The 18,955-nt window shown below is 37.6% G+C and overlaps 1 protein-coding gene across 1 annotated transcript in view; it reads right to left on the bottom strand.

Moving 5' to 3' along the window:
- Positions 1-2,054: 2,054 nt before the first annotated feature.
- LOC134755204 (uncharacterized) overlaps positions 2,055-18,955 on the bottom strand; it is a 106,974-nt gene continuing 90,073 nt past the window's right edge. The window contains exons 2-7 of the mRNA XM_063691729.1: positions 17,083-17,291; positions 11,770-11,905; positions 6,716-6,849; positions 4,500-4,615; positions 3,369-3,472; positions 2,055-2,509 (exon numbers count right to left, since the gene is read on the bottom strand). Coding sequence (XP_063547799.1) covers positions 2,409-2,509; positions 3,369-3,472; positions 4,500-4,615; positions 6,716-6,849; positions 11,770-11,905; positions 17,083-17,291 — 800 coding nt within the window. The 3' untranslated portion in view covers positions 2,055-2,408. The remainder of the gene's footprint in view (positions 2,510-3,368; positions 3,473-4,499; positions 4,616-6,715; positions 6,850-11,769; positions 11,906-17,082; positions 17,292-18,955) is intronic.

Below are 18,955 nucleotides of genomic sequence, written 5' to 3'. Positions count from 1 at the left end.
CAGTATAGTAGAATAGTTTACAATTCAACTATATAGGAATTACATCGATATTGGATGAGGATATAAATAAGAATTAAAAAAATATTCATAAGTAATATATACACAAAAATATTAAATAATACTGCATATTGGATCTTGATAATTTTTAAACGTTTAAAAAAAGTTTTTTGTTATAAATCATTAATGCGATCTTTTAAGGTATGGAAAGAAAAATTTATTTGTACAAAAATGCGCAAATAACACTTTTAGAGCTTAAAAATATAATTTTATGAAAAACTTTAACATCATTAAAACAGATTTGCTAATATTTTACAAAACTATTTCACCAATATCTATTTACTGAATCACATCTAGGCATAACGTTTTAACAATTAAATAAACAATATTTTAGTACATTAACTAATTCCTGTATAATCAGTTAGTCATCATATTGCTAATATTAATCAATAACAGTAACAATAAACTGCAATTAATTTTACAAACGTAAATCTAATACTTGTTCATTAATGATGTGAAATATAAAATAATAATATTAGTTCATTTGTCCATTTATACAAGTAGGTATTCAAGTTTATTTTTCAGATACGAAATCAAACATCGGAGCAAAGGATATAGATTGAACGTTCCAATTTCTAACTTAAACATTATGATGGAAGTTAATTTAGCAATGCACGGTACTTCATAGTATAGAAGTTTAAAGATTTCAAGCCTGCAAAATACTTTAAATATATCGTTGCTTACAAAAATTGCATTGTATTTGAAATGTAACTTTACAATGTAGTTATCAGTGAATTAACAATAAAAACAGTTGTAAGTGCAGACAAAAAATGTGAACAGTATTGTTACAAAATTAATAAAATAACATATTCAAAATGACAAAATAAGTTATTTGACGACACTATTCCTCTATGTGGCTTTTAAAATTAAAGTAAACGTATTAAGGTTAGCGTATAAGTATCTTAAGTATTTACACGACATAATTACCTTATTTTTGGACTATTACTTATAAGAATTTAAACGTTATTTATATAATATTAAACATGGCCTTTGATTTCACAAATAACAATGTACTATATACAATGTAAATTATTCTAAAATCAGTCTATGTTAACGGTATCTATAAATCGAATGATAATGTTTCAAAATAACTTTTGATGCATAAAACTTATTGATGAAACTTCATTTCATTTTCTGGAATAGCGTGAAAGCAGAAATATTTCTGAATCGATTTAGAATATAGAAATTTCAAACGTAGGTAACAAGAGACTCGAGTGATGTGGACCAAACGCTTCTATCGCTCACATTTGTCAGAGAGTGCACTGTTCTACAGCGTCTGAGTGTTTGAACTATCCGTAGACACATATGACACTATTGAACTAGAATTTGTTGAGGCGCCCCAGTGAACTAGTTCTCTGCAACTCATGTGTGCATGTAATGTATTGATTTAATTTGATTCCGAATGCTGAATGTTTCTGAACTTTGAAGAGTCGAAGGAGTGAGTTCGTAGAATGAACTGATAACATGAAACTATTCATTTTGCTTAATATAAAATAATGATTCACAGAAATGTGTGTTAATTTAAATATCCAACCATACGATTCGTTTAACAAAGTTGTTACAATAGGAAATAAGGTCAATAAGGATAGGTGTGGCAAACGGGTAGATAAGTGTGGTTAGCCTTTACATTTGGCCCAGTTTTTGTAGTAGTAAAGTAGTAGTAAATCACTTTATTGTACAAAAATAGGTTCACATGACATAAATTCACATTTATTAGTATTTATTGCGAGTTTTGACACATTTGCTTCTTGCGTTTAGTGTGTTTACTACACTCCGTAGCCACAATTACCCATATTAAGCACATAAAAAAAAATGTTGGTAAAACTCAGACATATTAAGTAATTAAAATGAGTCACTCACGTTTATAAAACATAATGTTACTTGACATGTTTCGCTCTATAACGAGGAGCTTAAGAGCCGTTTGCTTTGGCTTACCGACGTAGACTTAATAAACTTGAGTGATCCGTTTGAATTTAATTTGTTAAAAAATTTACAATACATTTACAAATTTTCATCATACCGTTAAAACATGGCATTAATAATCAGAACACATTTGATTTAACTACGCAGCTTTGGCCCTCAGTTATTAATAAAGGCCTGTGCAGATTGGATGCATGTGCCTACACGTGCACGTGCGCGTTGTAATATACACATCCTTATGAGGGACGGCACACCGCTTGCGTGACTTGTGCGTGCACGGCTCCAACATTTTAGCGCACGCGCACGTGTGTCTACGCACACTTAGACCTTGTGCCCTGTCCTTAAATGACATTGCTTATAACTCCGAATGAACTACTTTTATTTAGTTAGATTATGCAATCACTAACTAAATCCGGGTTCAACTAAACCAGCTATCTTATTGAAGTCTCGACATATTTTCCTAATAATATTTTAAGGAAGAATTGAAGAAGTAGTACCATTATTGTAGGTAGGCGTGTTTCTGCTGCAGCGCCTGTGGAATAAAAAAATATGGTTTGAATTTTTCTCATTTGCTTGATTTTTCCAGTTGAACTCTTATAGCCTAGGTAATAAAGGTCAGTGTGTTAAAAGGCCAGTTAAAATAATATTAAAATTAAATTTTAGGTATCACAGTTCAAAAAAGAATTTAAATTCCCATTCCTGTATACGGATTCCGAAAAACGAAGTATGAAAAGGTAATTATAGTATGAATTTTATCTCAGATGATTTTTTTGGGCTCGGGCCCTAATCTGTTAAACAAAAGGTATTGTTTCCTTTATGCAGTTACAATTTAGAAATTTTTAATTTATTTGCATCTTATTTGGTTTCGTCGGTGAAATATTGCGTTTATGTATGTAGTCGAATGGTATCACTTTTTTTTCCCTTTTGTATCTTAAAAAAAAAATCTTTGAGGTCTTGTATTTTTTTTGTTGTAAAATCCAACATGTGTCAACAACCCTATTGTGCGCCCTGAGTTTAATATATTCAAATAACAACTTTCACCGTCTTAGTAGAGATTACCGAAGGGTCGAATGTAGGCTTTAATATGTATTCAAATTACAAATTAGCACAGGCGAGTCAAATAATTAAATCAACTAGCGTAATGTGGCACCTCATTAAAAAAACTGAAGCGTCCATCACTTCAGTTTTCTATAGTGAAGTGAAATGAAGTGTCGGAAGCGTCGGCTCAGACCCGGACCATTTTAGACTCGACGGTGACTCAGACCTTACGCTGGTTTCTCAAACCGTTTGCCTCACCCGCTTTCAATAAGCGATTGAATTGATACCCAAAAGTTCTCTCCAAAATTGCCGAAATTCCCGGCAACCTGTAAAACCTTGGCCTAGGGCATTACCTGTGAAACTACGACCTAAAGCCGAGGCGGGGTTCGCGCTCCGCTCCCGAAGTACTAAGGTTTGACTCGTCGACTTCCATATGTCGAATATGGAGGCCTCGCACCTGTAAAATATGAAATTATTCAATGTTTGCTAATAAACTACAGCCGTATCACTTAACTTGAATGATTTTACCTTTTATCTCAATTACTCTGAAAATATATTTCTGTTTAAAAATTTGCTCACCCAGACCACATAGGTAGTAAATGTTTGTAAATAATATAAATTTTAATAGAACGTCATTTTAAAGAAATTTACGGATTTAATAACAAATAATTTACATTAACATTTAACATGTACAATTTAAACTTATGCTAACAAAACCTAAAACTAAACCTTAAATATAAAAGACTTCCCCCAAATCACCTCCTTCCGGCATGGTCGCAAGGACGCTAGCGGCGTTACCCCTCTGCACCGCCAGACTTAGCCTCTGGGCAAAGAAAGCGCCCGCCCTATGATCGCCTGAGACGCCTATCAACCGGACCGACACTTCCTTTACAAAATTCTTGGTGTCAGTCGACCACGGGCCCAATGTCTCCATTGCAAGCGCCGCAAACTCGTACTCATTCGACAAGAACGCGTATTTGCGGCGCTTGATAGTTTGGGCCTGGTCCGCGGCAGTCCCAGGCTTCCGAGCCGACCCCTCCACGTGGGACGGAGCCAGCGTGTCCACGCAGGTGGCGTCCCACGCCAAAGGGCGACCCAGGCTCCAGGGCACGAGCGTGCAGCCATCAGGTCTCTTCCCGTCAGCTGCGCAGAGACCTGACGGCTCCAAAGTCGCTGGGAGAGAGGCAGTGCTGAGGGCGCGGCGGATTAAGTCATTTAGGGTGGCATGCCTGTAAAGCCTGCCAGCGCTCAATCTGCAGTGCAGGCCATGCCGCCCCAGAGTGTCCACCGGCAGGGCGCACCATAAATTAAATAAATTAATAAATAGTATAGCTTAACTTAGTAGGTGTATTAGTTATCAATAATCACGGAAGATACAGGCAAAAATATTGCTACACTACCGGCGTACACCATCCCTCAAATTATATGTACTCTGTTTTATAAAATAAACAATTTTTGTATTTTTTTTTTGTAAAGCTTCTTACCGAATCAGTAGAGTAGGCACGGGCGAGAGCGCAGCTGCCTCTAATTCTAGAGTGGCTTGGCTCGACGCGTAGCCATTGCTGAAGTTAAGCACGTGGTTAGCTGTGAAGCCAGGTACCTGTTGACAAGGAAAATACATTAACTTGCTGAGTTTTTTTTGACAGAGAGATGAATATACCCAATTATTGTTCTTCAGTCACCAGTTGACCCTGAACGCTGTAAAGGGTTAGAACGTCGGGATGTATTTTAAATTTATAATAGGTTCGCAATTAAAGCGATATAATCCATCTAAATAGTTTTATGCAGTAACCGAAGACAATATAAAAAACCGGCCAAGTGCGAGTCGGACTCGCGCACCGAGGGTTCCGTACTTTTTAGTATTTGTTGTTATAGCGGCAACAGAAATACATCATCTGTGAAAATTTCAACTGTCTAGCTATCACGGTTCATGAGATACAGCCTGGTGACAGACAGACGGACAGACGGACAGCGGAGTCTTAGTAATAGGGTCTCGTTTTTACCCTTTGGGTACGGAACCCTAAAAACGATCGAATTGAAAAACCTTATTTTTTTGTCGGTAAAAATGGCGCTGATAGTTTTAAATTCGTATAGTTAGTTATTAATTAATTTATTTATTTTTTTGTACAGAGGCGTCTATCATTTTATAGATGTACCTATCTATGCACAAGTTTCACTGTATACAAGCCAAAAATAGAATTTCTCTATTGATTTTAATTCAGTTCATTCTACAATAATTACAGATTATTAAATCTTCAAATTAAATATTACACAATACTTAAAAAATACCTAAGAACTCAAAATTATCTATTAAAAAAAGGCCAAAAATATGATGAATAAGAAGCCAATAAATTTACTTAATCAAAGAACAAATTTAACTTTCAAAATTTATTTCATGTTTCTAATACTTTTTAATTCAAACTTATTAAAATTTCATGAAGTTTAATTGTGTAATAGCTTTTATTTAGACCTTGAGCGTCATTCAAACATTGATTTTAATTTCACCTTGTAGACCGCGAGCCAGGCGCAAATTTCGTCAGTCATCGCCTCCCGGGCGAAAACTCGTATAGCGGTTAGGGGCTCTGTATGATGAACCCTCGTGAACGTCAGCTGCCGCTCCGTTAGTGGGTTGAGGAATGGCAGCCGCCGAAACGCGTAACACGGTCTTTCTACCGCGATACAACATAACATCTAAATTATCATCTGAGAAAGTATCAAACGGGAGGCGATGACGCCGATGACTGAAAAGTATTTTCTTTTTTACATGTTCTTGTGACCAGCTGACGGTTTTTCCACAGCGATACAAACGGCTAACGATTTTGTTTAACCACAATAGCATCTAAACTATCATCTGACAAAGTATCAAGCGGAAGGCGATGACAAAAAAAAATTATAGACTTTATTTGCTCCCATTCCTCAACCCACCAACGGAGCGGCAGCTGACGTTCACGAGGGTTCATCATACATAGCCGTTAACCACTATACAAGTTTTCGCCCGGGAGGCGATTGGTCATGGAAATCTGTTCCTGGTCCGCGGTCTATTGTGTGTTGTGCGCGAGTGAGGTGCGCAATGAGTGATGTCAGAATGATAAATTTACTCTACTCGCGACTAACAGGCAAGTACTAATAGACAGTTGTTAAGTACGCGACTATAGTGTCAAAAGTGACATTTTTGGTCGAAGAAATGTCACTTTTGACACTGACAGATCAGTATCTAATCGGAAACAAATCGAATAACTAAAACTCGAATTGGCTTGGTTTAGCCCGATTTTTAACAACATGTTACGGTTTTGATTTTCTTTTGATACTTAAGTGCGAGGATGAGTCTAATACTCGACCAAACAAACATTAGAGGAAAACTCACCATTTGCTCGTTGACGTACCACGTGACGTTAGCGGCAGGCAAAGATGGCGGCGACGAGCAGTTCGCCTGTATGTGGTCGCCGCCGAAGTACAACAAGCGGTCCGTCGACACGTTCGGGCTTGTTAGATCTTTAAGTGCGAGGATGAGTCTAACGTCACCAACGTACGACAAGCGGTCCATCGACACGTTCGGGATTGTTAGATCTTTAAGTGCGAGGATGAGTCTAACGTCACCAACGTACGACAAGCGGTCCGTCGACACGTTCGGACTTGTTAGATCTTTTAGTGTGAGGATGAGTCTAATACTCGACCAAAAAAACAGTAGAGGAAAACTCACCATTTGCTCGTTGACGTACCACGTGACGTTGGCGGCGGGCAAAGATGGCGGCGACGAGCAGTTCGCCTGTATGTGGTCGCCGCCGACGTACGACAAGCGGTCTGACGACACGTTCGGACTTGTCAGTGGGGGGTCTGTTGAAGAATGTTGGAATTAAAATTGTTTATAAAAGTCAAGGTAAAAATAATAGTACCTATGTTATTACAAAGGCATCATTACGGAAGCCGCAGTATTACTGCCGCCAATGTACATAATTATTAAATATATGTATATTTAATTATATATATATTAAATTTGTATATATGTAGGTATATTATTATTTTCTTTATGGATATTTGTGTAAATATAGTATCATAGTAGTCTGACTTGGATCTTTTTCATATTTACTCTTTACAATCCTGCACCAAACTAACTGTCTCTGTTTAGCCCAATGGTTGACTGGTAGAGAATGCCTCAAGGCGTTAAGTCCGCCATTTGTACTCTTTTTGTGTAAATTTGTGCAATAAAGTTTAAATAAATAAATAAATGAAAAATGTCAAAATCGATGTTGCTGCCCGGAATTTTGACTTTTGCGGCAGTAATGTCGCGCTGCAATACTGCCGCAGTAATGCTGGTTCTGAATCCGAACGGTACCTTTAGTCTCATAATGTAATATTTCATCGCTCCTAATAAAATATTCCGTAGATGGGGAAATATCGTGAGTGGGCAGATGGGGACTAGAATAAAAAGGTGCAGCTGATACGCTAAAACTTTTCTTCGGGCGAAACAAGTACTTAAATAATAGAAGTCGTGTAGCGACAGGTAAATAATAAAGACTGTTAGCCTCAGCTCTACGACTCAGGCCAATTCAGACATACACTGTCATCAGAATGATATTTGAATCATGTTATTATATTCGTACGTTTCGTCCGCGTCAATACACGTACGGATAAGTAAAAGCGAAATGCACGATCACTAAATAACATTAATTTGAATCATTCAGATGTCAGTGTACGTTTGAATTGGCCTCATCGTCAACGGCCTCCTAGTTTAGTCGGTTGTGATCCTGTCTACGAAGCCTAGTAAATCTCGGGTTCGAATCCCGGTAAGGGCATTTATTTGTGTGCTCATCATGGAATTTGTTCCTTATTAGTTAGTTATGGATGTTATTTATTTATTGAAACTATTTCACAAAATAAATCTTTATATAAAAAAGGCGTTATGTTAAACGAAATAATAATATAATTTATCTCATACCTCACTTATATTTTACCGTATTTAAAATTAATTATTAAATAAAGCACCGAAAGATTAATTATGAAACGTAGACAGCAGTTATTTTTAAACACAATTTCTATTTTAAACCCCGTATAAAACTATAAAGAGTAGGTAATTTGATTGTGACGTCACAATACTAGTGTTTCATATAAATTCCATAGTAGCAAAATCGTTTTGAGAGTTCGAAAAAAGACACTGATTTTACTAGTAGTCATATATCCTATTGTAATTCACACGTGATGCCACAATTTACAACAATAACGAGCACAACTTCATAATTATGGACATGGATAGTTTTTATGTTGAAGTGGTCTTTGACCGCAGGTAAAAAATAACGCTCAAAGACAGACCGTATTTAAATTGAACAGAGGAAAGGAAAAGAAAATCTTGACTCAAATCCAACTCATTAGAAAAGCTTTTAACTTAAAAAATCCATCATTAAAAATCCAAGAGAAATTTATGCAATTAAACAGATACAACTACGAAAAACAGGGGGAATTAAAGGAGGAAAAACGGAAGTTCCGTTTCCCTGGACATTAACCCCATATCTCTGAGCGGGAAATACCAGCAATTATTTAAATGGGTTAACTCTGGGGCGAGGTTCTGGCACAGTAAGCTTAGTAACAGCATGGCAATGATGTTAACTGACAAACGTAAGGTAAGTTTAGGCAGTTTAGCTAAGATGAAATTTGCAATAATCGCACTTAAACTATCGTGAGACATATTTCAGAATATTTATCAGTACGGTTTTTACTCACTATTATTTTTAGTCGCTTTTGGCGACCCCGCCCCATCAGCGCGTGCGCAACGAGCGACGAGGCGGGCGGCGCGGGCAGTACACGACGTACAACCGCCGCGGACACTCGTGCCTGAGGATGGATTCCCAAAGAATCCAAAACATGTCGCCAAAAGCGACTAAAAATAATAGTGAGTAAAAACCGTACTGATAAATATTTTAAGATGAAATTTGTTACGCGTTAACACTACAATAACAATAACACCTTTCCTAATTTTTCTATGCATACTAAGCTGGTACAGTAACTACGGGTGGCTTGGTGTACCTAAACATTAAATATTTTGGTTAGGTTAGGTTTCATTTTTACATGATTTGGCCAACCGATCATTTCATGAAATGATTAATTGCCACATACTGAAATGATCAATTCTATGAAATGAAAGTAGTGCATGACCAGTTCAAAATCGTAACAAGTTGTGAAACCATCAAGCGATCAAGAAAAGAGCGTACTCCCATCTTAAAGGCTGGCAACGCACTTACAACCTCTCTGGTGTTGCGGGTGTCCATGGGCGGCGGTAATCGCTTACCATCAGGTGATCCGTTTGCTCGTTTGCCTCCTATATTATAAAAAAAGAGCTCCTATACCTACAAGTGTGACGTATAATAAGCTGGTGATGATGTCTTCTACGTCGGACATAGTGTACTAATTGTTATTTGTTTTACAAAGGGCCAAAGTTGTTGTTTAACCTCTCGTGCTAATATTGATACCCGAGCAAGAGAAAGATCCCAAAAGTGGATTCTTGAGCGTTGCGAGGGTTTCAAGGCACGAGGGTTAAACAAATTTTGGCACTGAGTGAAACGCAACATTTTTCACCACACCAACGCAAGGAAAAACTTTAAAACATCAAACCGAATCAATTCAAAATCTTCTTCCTCTCCTTGTCCTTTTCCCATTATCTGGGGTCGGCTCTCCTAGTTATATTTCGCCAGGCTTCTCGGTCCTCTCCTCGGTCGGGTCATCTCAGGCGGGATTTGGGCTTCTTCCATATCCCTCTTCACTTTTGCCAGCCATGTCAGTCGGGGTCTTCCTCGTCGCGATTGTGTGGGGAACATACCGAAACCGAATCAATTCAAATTGAATGTCATTAAATATTTACCATTCAAAATCATCATTTTTTTTATACCACGTCGGTGGCAATCAAGCATACGGCCCGCCTGATGGTAAGCAGTTACCGTAGCCTATGGACGCCTGCAACACCGGAGATATTACACGCGCGTTGCCGACTCTAACACTCCTCATCATTCATTCATCATTTAAAAGTCAATTCCACCAGCCAACATAAGAACAACTTAAAATTTTCATTCTATTACTTTGCCACACATGTGGATAAAATGCAATTTTCTCATCCGTTTTTGAACAATCAAGAGAGTCTAACAGCTGGTGTGGTGAAAAATATAAACGGGATGAGTAGGAGCAAAACTGATATTCAAACCTCGATAACATTTTATTTTTACAAATGCAAACTGAATGGTATATATAATAAGTGTTCCGGACGTTTGTATTTTAGTTTTTATTTTATTTTGGGTAGTTCCATTTCATAGCTTTGACGATAAAAAGGAAAACCCACCTCACCCCGTAGTCCCTCATGATTGGGGTGAGATGGGTTTTCATACAAAGGTGATTTTTGGAAGATTGTTGGATCGATTTTTTTTATTATGAGTATTACTATAGCTCCATTTTCAATTGGAATACATTATGTTTGTAGCAGTAGCTTTAAAAACCCATCTCACCCCCCTTTCAATCCTTCTCTCCCCATTCATAACCCAACTCTCCCCGCGAACCCTACTAACCTCATTTTACGGTACTGATTCTTTACTACTGTGGCGCTCTTGTTGCATTTTTCAGTGCCACAGATTAAAATGAAGTTTACTGTTTGTGAACAACGGAATACCTACGGAATACAGCGAAACACGTTCGACGTGTTGCCTCTCTGTCGCACTTGTAAATTCGTACGTAAGTGTGACAGGGATACAATACGTCGAACGTGGTTCGCGGTAGGCCCTCTGGCCTCGACATTTGCAAGTGCAATTTCCAGTAAAAGATTCTAAATTTAAACGGATTTGTGAGATTCTCTCAATGTGACATACCTATGGATATTCGATCAAAAAGTGTAATGGGTTGTATTTGTCTTAGGTGTTACTGTTTATTACAATTGATTCTTTGGAAGCTACTCTAGTCACGCGGCCTCGCCCAATAAATTTCTAAATTAAAAATTAAACAGCAGAAAGTATCTAACCTACGACCACGGTTCTGCGTTAGACAATGAAAATGAAATTATATATACAGTGAAATTTTAACCACCGAACCGTTACTCTACGTAGTGACTTTATAGGTCATACTGAACAACTTTTATTATGGGACCAATGCCGAAATGGCGAAAAAACGGCTCTGATTTAAACTGTCACGATTGTTACTCATTTATTCACAACGGCGGGACTTAATCGCATAAATGAGTTTTAAATTTAAACAGCAGCAGCACTTTTTTTTACTTTTTCTTTATTATATGACATCTTTTTTTTCTAGCCTGTTTTAGTGTACCGCTGCTGGGCAAAGGCCTCTCCCCTTGATCTAGCGCCTCTTCACTCTTCAGGCCAGTTGTTGAGAAAGGTGTCTAGCTCTTCCCGCCATCTCCGTATGACATCTATTTCAGTCATAGACATAGTATATACAAGTAGTTATAGACGCGCCACCGAGCGACCGGGGGTAAGAGAAAGAATATTCATATGTATAAAATTATACTACGCAATTTATCCGGTTTGCATGTCCAATGTCTTTTCTCTTTCGCTATTATAAATTTCGGTATTTCGCCATCTTCTCCTTGCTATGATGCCATAACCCGACCATGAAAAAATGCCCGGTCGGTGATAAAGACAAAGCATGGCACTATTTTCTCTTTCCTCTTATAGGAATCGCAATAAGACTATCTTTCTCTACCAAAGAGTGTCAGGCCCTTGATTTCAGTTAATAAAAGAAGAAAGTTTATGGATGAAGTCAACTTACCTACTACCACCATCTCAGCGGCTTTAATATCCGTGTGAAAAAGCGGAGCGTCTGCTGACACTTCACACTGGTACTCCCCCGTTAGAGCTCGATCCACTTCTGTTAGAATCACCCGGTTCGCGTCCGAGCCTGCCACCTGTTGACAAAAAGCAAAAGTCAAGTCAAAAGCATTTATTTGTTCAACAAAAATTACATAATTTTTAAGAAAAAAAAACCGACTTCAATGGGGGATGCCGCTGAAAGCATTCTTAGATTCCAGACACTGAAATGAAAAAGACAGCATCTTTTGCCTAATTATGTAGAAAAGGAGGTAAACCGACCCACTTTTCTAGTAGCATTTCGTTTTTGTAAGGGTCGCAGTTCTAACTTAACCTAACCTACTTTTCTGGTAGCATTTCGTTTCTGTAAGGGTCACAGCTCTAACCTAACCTAACCTACTTTTCTGATAGCAGTTCTGTTCTGTGAGAATCGCAGTTCAAAACCCACCCACCCACCTAACCCACTTTTCTAGTAGCATTTCCGGGTCCGGGTCTGGGTCCGGATCCGAGTCCGGGTCCGTGTCCGGCTGTCCGGGTCCAGGTTTGGGTCAGAGTTCGGTCCGGGTCCGGGTCCGAGTTGGGGTCCATGTTCAGACCCGGGTCCGGGTCCGAGTCCGGGTCCAAGATTGGGTTTGGGCCCATAAGGAAGAGAACAAATCGCCAAACGTGAACTATGTGTCATTGAATAGTTCCATTCTGATCATCATCAGCAGTTCCACTTCATCAAATATCACTTTTTAAATGTATGTGCTGGATCTGTTGATGAAAATACAAAAATCACTATATGTATGCCTTTCACATTTGAGGAGTTCCCTCGGTTCCTCGTGGGTCTCATCATCAGAACTCGAGCTTGACAAAAATATGTCTTAAAAACTTAAGTTGCTTAACAAACATAAAGAAGTGGACAAATCGCCAAACGTAAACTATGCGTCATTAAAGAGTTCCATTCTGATCATCATCAGCAGTTCCACTTCATCAAATGTCACTTTTTAAAATGAAAATGCTGGATTTGTTAATAAAAATACAAAAATCGCTATATGTATGCCTTTCACATTTGAGGAGTTCCCTCGATTCCTCATGGATCCCATCATCAGAACTCGAGCTTGACAAAAATGTTTCTTGAAAACCTAACTTGCTTAACAAACATAACGAAGAGGACAAATCGCCAAACGTGAACTATGCATCATTGAAGAGTTCCGTTCTGATCATCATCAGCAGTTCCACTTCATCAAATGTCACTTTTTAAAATGGAAGTGCTGGATTTGTTTATAAAAATACAAAAATCACTATTAGTATGCCTTTCATATTTGAGGAGTTCCCTCGATTCCTCATGGATCCCATCATCAGAACTCAAGCTTGACAAAAATGTTTCTTGAAAACCTAACTTGCTTAACAAACATAACGAAGAGGACAAATCGCCAAACGTGAACTATGCGTCATTGAAGAGTTCCGTTCTGATCATCATCAGCAGTTCCACTTCATCAGATGTCACTTTTTTAAATGTAAGTGCTTGATTTGTTGATGAAAATACTAAAATCACTATATGTATGCCTTTAACATTTGAGGAGTTCTCTCGATTCCTCATGGATCCCATCATGAGAACTGCTTTTTGACGAAAACGGGACCAATCTGTATATATATACTTACAATCAAAAAAAGAATTTTCAAAATCGGTCCCGAAATGACGGAGTTATGGAGTAACAAACATTAAAAAAAAAAAAAAAAAACAAAAAAAAAAAACACAACCGAATTGAGAACCTCCTCCTTTGAAATCTTGAAGTCGGTTAAAAATATAGATCTTCCAAGATACAATAATCAATAACCTAACCTAATTCCATAAATTAAAAGTGATGACGCTACCCTCATTGTACATTTATGAGATAAGTTTATATGTCAAACATAATATAGGTCTATTTAGAAATAAGGCATCTACCACAATATATCCGTCTCGAAACGGCACTGTTCTGTGCTATCCTTACCACTCGAAGACAGCATTCTTTGCAAACAATGTGTTATGTATGTCTATAAAAATATTTAATAACTTACCCGTAGAAATAAGAAACTCTGACATGCCTGAATTTAAATACAAATTATACAAATTTTGCTTGGATAAATGTTATTACAGAATCGACGAATATTTGACATGCTTACGCTTATGAATATGAATAATAAACAATTAATAATGGAAATAATGAATGATGATGAATAATGATTATAATATATTGTATATCTTAGATAGAAATTAATAATTAGTATATGTGTTCTAACTGATGTAAAGTTAACTGATACTATATGATTGGTTTGCAATAATGCATGGTTTATTGTTCTGTATACTTAGTTATAGTACCTAGTTAATAAGGAATGTTTGCATGCTTCTTTAAGTAAAATGTACGCACTTAAAATTACCCACTGTCCAACTATGTTTACCACTACATTTTTTGCAAATAAATATCATCTTAAAAAAATATATATTTATTCCACATAAAAATAATCCATTCCATTTAATTCTGTTCAACATAGGTATATGTACATAAGTACAGGTCTCACATACATTATCATTGTATCACTATGTGGTGCCGTAAGGCGTACAATTTCAATCGCAATCGGTATAAATTATGTTTTTTTTAATGATGTTAAGCAGTCACCGTAGCCTATGTACGCCTGCAACTCCAGAGGAGTTACATGCGCGTTGTCGACCCTAACACTGCACCCTCGTTGAGCTCTGGCAACCTTTCTCACCGGCAGGAACACAACACTATGAGTAGGATCTAGTGTTATTTGGCTGCGGTTTTCTGTAAGGTGGAGGTACTTCCCCATCAGTTAGGCTCTGCTCTAGATCTGGAATGACATCCGCTGTGCTGTGCTACCACACAAAGCGAGATGACATTAACAGTGCCCATACCTCTTTTTTGGACGTAGTTTAAGGTATGGATGGTATAGAAAGGATCGCAATCTCTTATGGCAAAATTGTTGTAAAACTGACCGCGTTAAGCTTTAAATAATAGTTCCTAATCTCTCCGGTGGCGCTAGTTAGGCTCTGGGACATGAGTATAACATGAACCATATAAGGCAACAAATAACCCGACCAAATTACGTAGGTTGTTTTTGGTAGTATTTCGGTGCATGGTGGCGCCGCCTAATTACTGTTTTTTGATGGTCACTTTTCATACATAGAGATTTGGCTCCTTTATACAGTCTCCATGGTTTAAGGACATACCCGGATCCATAGATAAAGAATTTTCATCAATTGCACAGATAGGACCCGGAGTCTTACGGGAAAGGAATGAATAATTAATAAAGGAATAACTAAGTTATGGTCCACAAGTTTAAACGTAATTAAATATCAACACCAATCTTCTTTTTGTGTTGCCTGAGTTTTTTCCTTTTATAAATAAATAAATAAATATTATAGGACATTCTTACACAGATTGACTAAGTCCCACGGTAAGCCCAAGGAAGCTTGTGTTATGGGTACTCAGACAACGAATGAATAAACAATTAAAATGATTACCTTCAGAAACGCTGTTCTGCTGCGCTGTGCTGAATATTCTTTGAATGTCGCTACATTCAAAGAATATTCACACCTGAACGAAGACAATCGAGATAGTTTAAGACCATAGTTGGGAATTTTCGGACTATTAATTGGGTTAGGTTAGTATCGTCATGATGAAAAATAAGTGCCATGTATACAGGCGCCATCAGATATATCGGAGCGGCCGAGGTGTTCACAATATCTGAAAATGAGCTCTAACGCCTTGACAATAGAGGCGTGTTCAGATATTTGTGAGCACCTTGCCCGCTCCGATATATCTGATGGCGACTGTACATAAATGACGCGTGATATAAAATAAAAGATTTCTGATAAAAGCTTATCGGAAATGAAATGTTTGTCAAAAACTATTAAATTATAGTCTGACCAGCAATATATGATCACGCGCCATATTGCGGAATTTCACTGGAACTATTATCATACTATACAGAACTGTCACCCTGTACATGAAAATAACAGCGCCCTCTTGACAATGATCATATCGGTTAGGCTTTAAATGCGCCTGTAATGTAAAAAACCACAGATAAAAAATGACGACGGAGGTAAAAATACCGCATATCCCGGGTTATGTCAGGCTGCGGTGCGCTATATTCAGTAAAGCCCCGTCAGAGCCGTTAAAGTGAACAATTTTATTTTAAAACAACCGGTACCCTTACTATGAGGCTTATTTGAACTTAACAAGCCCCCTTATTCATTAAACTTAGCAAACCTTTGTTAAATCTTGTCTCTTTCTAACAAACACAAATATCAAAATGACAGGGATAAACGATGTTCAATAAGACTTGACAGGTGTATATGGATAACGCCTTTTGTGCCTATTTCATCTGTTTTTTACAATCTACTTTTTTCATATATTTTATGTTTCGTGGAAGAACTACGTAATTTATAAGTTATTTAAATAAATGATAAGGGTATACACTCATGGTAAGGGTATACATATTACCGTGCGGGATAAAAAAGCCGTAACTTTGTTAAATTCCATTGAAAAAAAACATGTCTTTTTCATGACAATTTTTTTACGGTTGCGTAAATATATTTGTTGTATGTTTACGTAGTAAGTATTTTTGCCGTTGTCTTGGCTTTTAGCCACGCCTTGCTAATTCTTAAAAGACTATTGTTTTTACAAAAGATAAGTTAAGGTTACCAAAAAGGTGTATTTTCAAAACATAAATAGTTATTACAATTTATGCATAAAGAGAAAATTATAATCCAACAAGAAAAACAAGAAATTGTAAAAAAAACACATTCTGTCCCGACCCAGAGCCGTGATGCAATTTTTTTGCGGCATTTCGGGACAAATCTTCAGGATTATACATACATATTTTCCAAGTTAGCGGCAGTTCTCTAGATCCCCAAATGCCAAAATGGTGTGCACATGAAAAGCGGCCTTAAATTACATATATACCAAATTTCAGGCCTCTTTTAGAGATTTAGAGCTTTATCTTTCGATTGTGCTATAATTCTTTGGGTCCATATACATAGTATATACAAGTAGTTATAGACATGAAACCGAGCGACCAGGGGTAAGAGAAATGTATGACAGCATAATCCTTTTTCTCTTTCTCCATCGCCTCCTTGCTATGATGCCATAACCCGACCATAAAAAAATGCCCGGTCGGTAATAAAGACAAAGTATGGCACTATTTTCTCTCTCTTATAGGAATCGCAATAAGACTATCTTTCTCTATCAAGTGTCAGGCCCTTGTTTGGGTCAGATATACTTACGTCGACCTTGATCTCAGCGACGGGGAACACTTTCGTGGCCGGCGACTCCTTAGGCACGTAGCGGTAGAACTCCATCATATTCCTGTACCACCGGATAGAGTACAGCTGGGCGCCTTCCAACTCGTAAGTACACATCAGCTCCGCGCTCGTACCAGAAAGCACAGCCTTTGGTACGTGAATGTGCAGAGATTTCAGCGTGTTCACTGTACCTGGAACAAGGATAATATGTTTTAACTTTGAACGCGACGCTTTTCGTGTGTCGTCATCGTGCTTTATCAGAATGCACAAAGGTTGATAATGGACTGTTACCGCGCGCGTCAGTTGACGTTTTTGGCGGTTAACGGGTTAAGATAAGATAAATGTTTTTGAGGAAGAATAATGGTGTGGCATATTGCAAGGTGCAGTTGAGTGGACTGGGAATTTATTGGATTTTTCGGAATTGCAGTGTCATAGTTTACAATTCATTCTCCATTCAGGTAGCTCACCTTTGGAACAGTCTCGCTGTTAAAATTAGACAGTCCAAATAGATTTGTTGTTAAAAAAGCTTTTAGTGAGTACTTTGCTGGCAGAATGGCAAATTCTTAGCGTCTCTATTTTGTTAGTTTCATCTGATTTCTTATGTATGTGTATCTTTATATATATTTTTTTACTTATATATATAGGTATGTAGGTATGTATTATACCTAATGTATTATTTATATTACATGTATTTGTTTAGTTGTATGAGTTGTGTAAAATACCTACTATGTTTTGTAATTACAACGTGATGTTGCACCGCCTACAAGTTATCTGCTTTGCCCGAAGGTTGACTGGTAGATAATGCCTTGTAGCAAAAAGTCCGCCTTTTGTACATTTGTATTTTCTTTTGTGTAATAAAGATTAAATAAATAAAACAGTTTGCGTTTGCAATGTCCGGATTGTGCGGTCTTGGGAAATACTTATTCTACTCCAAGTCAAGATAAGAGGTGAAACCTTATCTGTATATCTTGATAAGTAGTTCTTGATAATTTTTACCTCTTGAATACAAATTTGTTAAGTATGGGTTAGTATATTGTTACCGGTGAATTCGCAGTATAACTTGAGATACCGGTGCCGTTCAGATAAGACATTCTTACGGTAGATCGTTCGTTTGTGGTAAGATTCGGTACCTCATTTGGTAAAAAGCGATTGGACCGTTGTTCCAAAAGGTAGCAAGTTCGAATTTTCCCGACACGCTGCTTTTTTCATTAAAATAAAATCTGAAGAGTAAGCTAAGACAGATTTTAAACGCCGTTTTGTTTTTGGTTTGTCTGTCTGCTAATCGATACATCAAGGGCAAGTTTTATTATAAAATACATCAATAGTACAGTCAAGTGTAAAAATATGGGTGCACATATCATACTCAAAAATATGTAGGCAGTCGAAGGCAAAAATATCGATCCAGACAAATGGCTCAAAAATATGTGAACACGACTTTATTGTCTAAGGTGTAAGAGCGTACACATATTTTTCAGACTTTGTGAATGTATATATATTTATGCCCTTGACTGTACAACTCTTATTTTTTTTTTTTTTTTTTTATACCACGTCGGTGGCAATCAAGCATACGGCCCGCCTGATGGTAAGCAGTTACCGTAGCCTATGAACGCCTGCAACACCAGAGATATTGCACGCGCGTTGCCGACCCTTTAAAAACCTGTACACTCCTTTTTTGAAGAACCCCATACTGTAGCCCCTCGGGAAAACCTCGGCAGGGAGCTCATTCCACAGCCGAAGCGTACGCGGGAGGAAATTCCTCTTAAACCGCACAGTACGCGACCATTTAGGTGCTAGGGTGTGAGGATGAACACCCTGCCGATGGCGAGCGGTGCGGTGATAGAAAGCGGCCGTTGGC

This window comes from Cydia strobilella, chromosome 2 (assembly GCF_947568885.1).
Source record: "Cydia strobilella chromosome 2, ilCydStro3.1, whole genome shotgun sequence".
NCBI lineage: Eukaryota > Metazoa > Arthropoda > Insecta > Lepidoptera > Tortricidae > Cydia > Cydia strobilella.
The sequence above is the reverse complement of the archived record's forward strand: the minus strand, read 5'-3'. Positions and strand labels throughout refer to the sequence as shown.